General features: G+C 30.5%; 1 protein-coding gene across 1 annotated transcript; it reads right to left on the minus strand.

Moving 5' to 3' along the window:
- Positions 1 to 458: 458 nt before the first annotated feature.
- Positions 459 to 4,289, minus strand: LOC106408435. Its single transcript, XM_048753231.1, has 8 exons — positions 4,218 to 4,289; positions 4,055 to 4,138; positions 3,734 to 3,905; positions 3,456 to 3,604; positions 3,191 to 3,358; positions 2,868 to 2,921; positions 2,613 to 2,759; positions 459 to 2,400 (listed from the first exon to the last, which is right to left on the minus strand). The coding sequence occupies exons 1-8, from the start codon at positions 4,287 to 4,289 to the stop codon at positions 2,029 to 2,031; spliced, it is 1,218 nt and encodes a 405-aa protein (XP_048609188.1). The 3' UTR covers positions 459 to 2,028.
- Positions 4,290 to 6,253: the final 1,964 nt, after the last annotated feature.

The raw sequence follows: 6,253 nt of genomic DNA on the forward strand, positions 1-6,253 counted from the left end.
ATTATAAAGATATATCATTTTAAAATATTATTTTTAGAATAGAAAATAGAATAATACATTGGAGTAAAACCTTACTCTATTTTGGTGTTGCACCATTTTTGAGTAAAAAATGAAGTAATATATTGGAAATGCTCTAATGCACTCATGAGTCGTGACTGGTTTTCTCGATACCATCCGCAAACGCAGCTTTTACGGTTGATAACGGTTGTTGGTTTTTTGCAACAATCACGCAAAACGCTGCAAAACACCTCAAACCACAACAAACCTCGTAAAAGCAAAAATTGGTTTCTGCTAACGTTTGCGGTTACGGACGGATAAATAAATATAAAAATATTTTTAATTTAAAATATTTTATATAATATATATTTTTATATTTTAATTTAAATTCACTAACAGATAATTTTTATTTTATAAGAACTTCAAACCAAAACTATTCAATATAATTTTTAAAAATTAATATATATACACATATATAAACATATATAAAAATATATACACATATAAATGAAATTAATAAAAAATTCTAAAATAAATTTTATTGAAACTATAACTTTCATTTAAACTAAAAAGTAAAAAATTGTAATATTATTATTAATATTTATTATATTTTGTCATAGTAGCATATTTTTGATATTTTTATAACATTAAAATGTGTTAATATTAATAATTATTTATTAGACAGTTGCAATATCTTATAATCAATCAGCCAGAAATATTTTGCAAATGCAACTATTTTTAAATGATATAGCAGTCGTACCAATCACTTAATAATGCTAGAAACTCAAGAACAACCGTAACAGCAGCGTTTCAACGGGCCTAAATAAGTCATGGGCTTTATACTGCGTAGGGTGCGAATTGGAAAGCATGTGCCACGTTGTGTCATGCGTTTCGCACGCCTCGGCGTTTTCTTGAGAATGCACCTTCACTAATCGCTAATGAGAAACATCCGAGTTTTTTCCCTAGACATACTTTATACAAAGCCCAAAATCCTTTATTGTGTAAAAAAACTTCTCCAAAGTATTTATTTATTGCGAGAGCAGGGTAACCTTATTGCATAACAATCGAGATTATACGGTCACTAGCTTGGTATATAATTTACGCTGCTTAATAAAACTTTCATTTATGATGATGTTATTTAAACATATTGGATAGCCAACAAATCATATGGGGCGTCACGCCTCACCATGTTTGGCTTGAGCAATTATAGAGACAACCATAAGTTCATTCATGATTTCATGTCCCATATCACTATCTACATACACATGCAAACACGTGTACGCATAAGTTAATTCATCCCATACATATAACAAGGAAAATTCTGAATACAGGCAGTCTGGAAATTAAAAACTTATGTCACTATTCAAAAAATTAATAAAGATTATTATAAAAATATATTAAAAATGCTATGTACAATGAAAATAAATTATATTTCTTGAAACTTATTGTTACTACTATATACAAGTGAAAATAAATTATATTTCTTAAAATTGGAATTTCAATTTTCTAAAATAGAAACATCTTATTGCAAAGTCTTAAAAACTAATTGAAGATTAAAAATTCATATTTTCACACACACACATTGAAAATAGCTTTGTCATCTTTCTGGTAAATTCTGTAAAAGTACCTTTAATTTTTTTTGATATGATGTTCATAAACAACAGTATGATTGTACATGAAACATTTTTTACCTGATCAATAAATTTAATATTTCATCAAAAACATAGTAGTAAATTATATAATAAAATAATATAATTATTTCACATTTTTCATTTTGGAATTATTATTTTTGATATTTTTAAATTACATATAAAGTAATACATAGAAGACAGAGGATTCGTGATTGTATACGTATAGATATAGTAATAAAAATCCATGACATGAATTGTTTTTTTTTTTGCTATTTTTTGTCATATAAGTATAGATCGATGTATTTAAAAACGTATAGTTTATACACATTTCTGAGGATACAAATTAAAATAATCGAATCTGTTTATAAAGATAAACAGATTTTTGTTTCTTATAATATCATCATAAACGACAATGTCCACCAGGTCCTCCAAATGTAAGAGTCTCTCTCGAATCAAAATCTACATACTTAAGAAACATTACATTATAACAATTAGGATCATTAGCATAATACTCGATCTCGTTTGAATTAATATCCACCACTGTATAGTCCGGAAGAACATATTTGAGTTGTTTTATGAAAGAAGACCGAGTCAAGTCTTTTGTCGGAAAATCTCCAGTTCCCATTGGTGGGCTCAGGGTTTGAGCCATTGAAGTTCCTGCAAATCCACCAAAGTAAACTTCAGACGCTCCTTCTGCCATGTAAGTTTCACGTGGCCAATAGCCTATCATCTTGGTTCCTGTCGTCAATACCCAATTTTTGGTCACTGGATCCTGCATTTATGTAGTTTCATATCTTTAGGTATATAAAACTGAAAGCAATATATTATACCATTGATTATTCCTATTTTCAGTATTTGTTTTCAAACGAAAACCAATTAGTCGAACCCATAAAAATAGCATGTCACCAAATAATTCAAAGGTAAATGCAAACGAAACAAAAAAACTGAACCTATAATTCTTTCTAAAATTAGAGCTTTGTGTACCTCGGCTACAGAAAGATGGACAGTGTGGTGTTCTCCTCCTGGAACACTAACTTTATGATAAACCATACCAGGGTAGATTGATTTATGAACTTGGACATAACCTCCTGGGCATAACGCATTGTAACATCCGTTTTGTTGTTTTTCTGCCTGTAATATATAATTAGTGCATAATATTTATTTATGCTTACAACAAAATTATCAAAACATTTTAAATGTTCATAAAAATTGGGAAAAAAATACTAATTCATTACGCACCATCCATAGCGTCGTTAGTCTTGGACGGTCATCTCCATATAGTCTTGTATGTACCTGTGAATCAAGAAACTAGAATTCTTAGAATATACATATATTAAACGAATCGAACCAAACCCGAGTTGTACATTCTTCTAAACCTAATAACTAGAAAATCATACAACCAAAATCAAAGCCTTTAACAAACACCTTTAGAATAATTCTAGAAAGAAACAGATCTTCTCGGATTGAACACCTTCAGAATACGTGTGATGTTCGAAAATTTAATATTTTTTACCGAAAAAGAAAAAAAAACTAATCAATTGAGTTTGTAGTAATATACTTACAGCCACACCAAACTGGATGCTGCTCATTACGTTCCCTTGTATGTAATTAAGCCAAATCCAAGCTTTACTATATTGTTGTTGCCCCATTCGCGGTTTGTTAATATCGAACAAACCTTGCGCTCCATGCCATTTCTTTGTCGTATTTTCAAATGTTTTGATAATTGCATACTATAAATAGATGAAAAAACACTAATCATGTGTTATTTCAAGATACTCATTACCAAATAACTATTTGTTTAATGCGTTTTGAGCTTAATGTACTTACATGTTGATTGTACTCCCTAAAACCTTTTGACGTATGCTTTTTGTATTTCTGGGACAACATTGAAGAATATATATGTATGTTTTTCGTTTTTGTACGTTGTTTGTTCTTGATCCTCTTATAAACCCGACGATCTTGTCTTAAGAGACGGCCTAAAACATAGAAAAAGTTGTGGCCAATATATTTATTTTTGTCAGCATTAAAAAAATGTTTGTGTTTCGTGTTTATATTGCCCATCAAAGTTTATTAATATTAAGAAGCCATCAAGAGATTTTACGTACCTTCTTTAGTAAATTGTTGGGGATATATAAAATTATTGGTTACGCTGGTTTTTGGATTGTGAATCGGTACTTGTCCTTTAGGACATTCTTCTGATCCCTCCGAGACAATCTTTGTGATTGTGTCATCATTGGAAGTAGAGAGCATTGATAGAAGCTCTCGACTTGGTTTAGTCTACAATGCAACAAAAACAAAAATCACAATATTTAGGTTTATTCCAACAATTATTTTATAAAACCTTTTCTAAACCAGTATTTGGTGAAAGAAGCCCCCACAGTATTTACGTTTGTTCCAGAAAAAAATTGTTTATGATTTTCAAAAACCTGTATTTGGTGATTCTTCATTTGAGGATGTTGCAATGCAGATTGTGTGTACATAGAGACACATTCGAATTCGGTTTCTTGATTCTGCAATACAATTTAACACTTTTTTATATGAGAAACTGATAAGTTAGTATACCACGTACTTGTTATATGATTGACGTACCAGTGTTGATGTAGCAAGACAAGTGAGGCATATGAAACATAAGGAGAATAACATTAATCGAAGAGAAGCCATTTCTTAAAGTGAGTATTACTTTTCTCTTATCCTGGAAAGAGTTGTTTTTCTTTTAATTCACTGTTTTAATTTAAAGGCTTTGCATTGGTTACAAAAATAGGGGATCCCGTTATTTAAGCCAACAAAGTAATCTGAAAACCAATTTGAACCGTAGACCTCGACGGTCAAAAGAAAAAAAAGAAGAATTATCCAAAAGAGTCAAGACTCTCAAGAGTCAAAAGATCAAAACTTAAAATGATCTGTTCAAGACGTTCAACCGTTTTCTTCCTTAAAACTTTTCATCTCATGATAAAACCGTCGTAACTTCGTCTTCGTATATCTATCGCCTAAAACATAATCTTACTACTGCCTGACTGTGATCAAATTTTCTAACCGATTTATTTAATAGTAAGTGCCCATTTAAACAAGAAACCTGATTTTGGATAACAAAACGTCCAAGTTGGAGAGATTTTGTTATGACGTTACAAAGTTTAGGAAAACGTAAAACATCTTTAGTACAGAAAAGGAATAGACAGTCAACCGTGTCCAAGTTGGAGAGGTTTAGCGATTTGAAAATGATTTTTAATAAATTAAAGTAAAAATATTCTACCCAGTGAAATGGATGACTGGTTGTACTTTTTTTTTTTTTTTTTGTCGTCAACTTTACAGACTCATATAGACTCTGTAAACCAAGCCGGAAGATATTGATCCATGTGAACGACGAAAGACGGCTGAATCCTAACACTGCGTGCTAGGCTATCCGCCTTTGTATTCTGCGCTCTTGGTACATGGACGATCTCTGATTGTAGGAAACTTGCTCTCAGCCTTTTGATGTCTTCCAAATAACTTGCAAACGCTGGCCACTCTTCTGGTTCCGAAACCATCTTCACCAATTGAGAACAATCCGTTGCAAACGTAACCTGAGATTGACGTAAATTCCTCATACATTCCATAGCCCAGAGTAGTGCTTCCATCTCCGCATGGAGAGGAGAAAGACTAGCCCGAACATTCCTCGCCCCTAGCAAACCAGCGAAGCCTTCTAAAGACTGGTTGTACTTTATCTTACTTTTTAAATTTATTTATTTTTAAATTGTCAAATCTTATCAATCACAATGTAACTTTATTTTTAAAAGTTAAAATCTACATCAAAATTTTACTCATTTTTACCATTTGTAATATAATTATATTTATAAAGCTACAGAAAAGGCAAAAAGGTAAATAAAACTTTTTTCTTGTGTATATTTAGGCAAAAATTCTACTTCTTTATTATTTAGCCTTTAACATAAAAATTATCAATAATTTCAAATAAATTGGATAACTTTAGGTATTTAGGATAATTTGCAAAATGCCCTATTTAGGATTTGAAATTTGAGAAATATACTTCTTTTAATTTTTTTTTTGAAAATTACACTTATTCATATGTAATAAGACCTTTTTGCCCATGTTTTAATAGATAAAAATATAATTTGAAATCACAAATAAATTTATTAATTTATTAGAGATTACACATTTAATCCTTAAATATATAAAACATCTAATTAAATAATCAAAATACATACGTAACTTTTATTATGGGGAGTATTTAACAATGTACTTATGTTATTCTTTTGTTTGGAGCTTCGAATTTATCAGATGCAGATCCACGAAAAATAGATATACCGGTGACCTCCGTTCCTGTCAGCTAAAATGACTTCGGACTATGACACACAACAATCTCACTACAGAAAATTCATGTGAAACAAAAGGTTACGATTGAGTCATCAAAGACTGAGAATCAGACAAAATAGGTCTTCTGACTCAAATGTTAATGACATAGAAGGCGAGACAGATGGTTAAGTCCAAGTTACCACATGTAGAAGCCATTAACTCATCTTTTTCATGTTTGGAATAAGAATATTGCTTAATCATATCTGTTTCAGTTTTGACTCTCCAAAATATGTGGATACACTTTTAGAATCTCCGACATATCGGTAAGAATATGCTCT

The sequence above is a fragment of the Brassica napus genome, chromosome A2 (assembly GCF_020379485.1).
Source record: "Brassica napus cultivar Da-Ae chromosome A2, Da-Ae, whole genome shotgun sequence".
NCBI classification, from domain to species: domain Eukaryota; kingdom Viridiplantae; phylum Streptophyta; class Magnoliopsida; order Brassicales; family Brassicaceae; genus Brassica; species Brassica napus.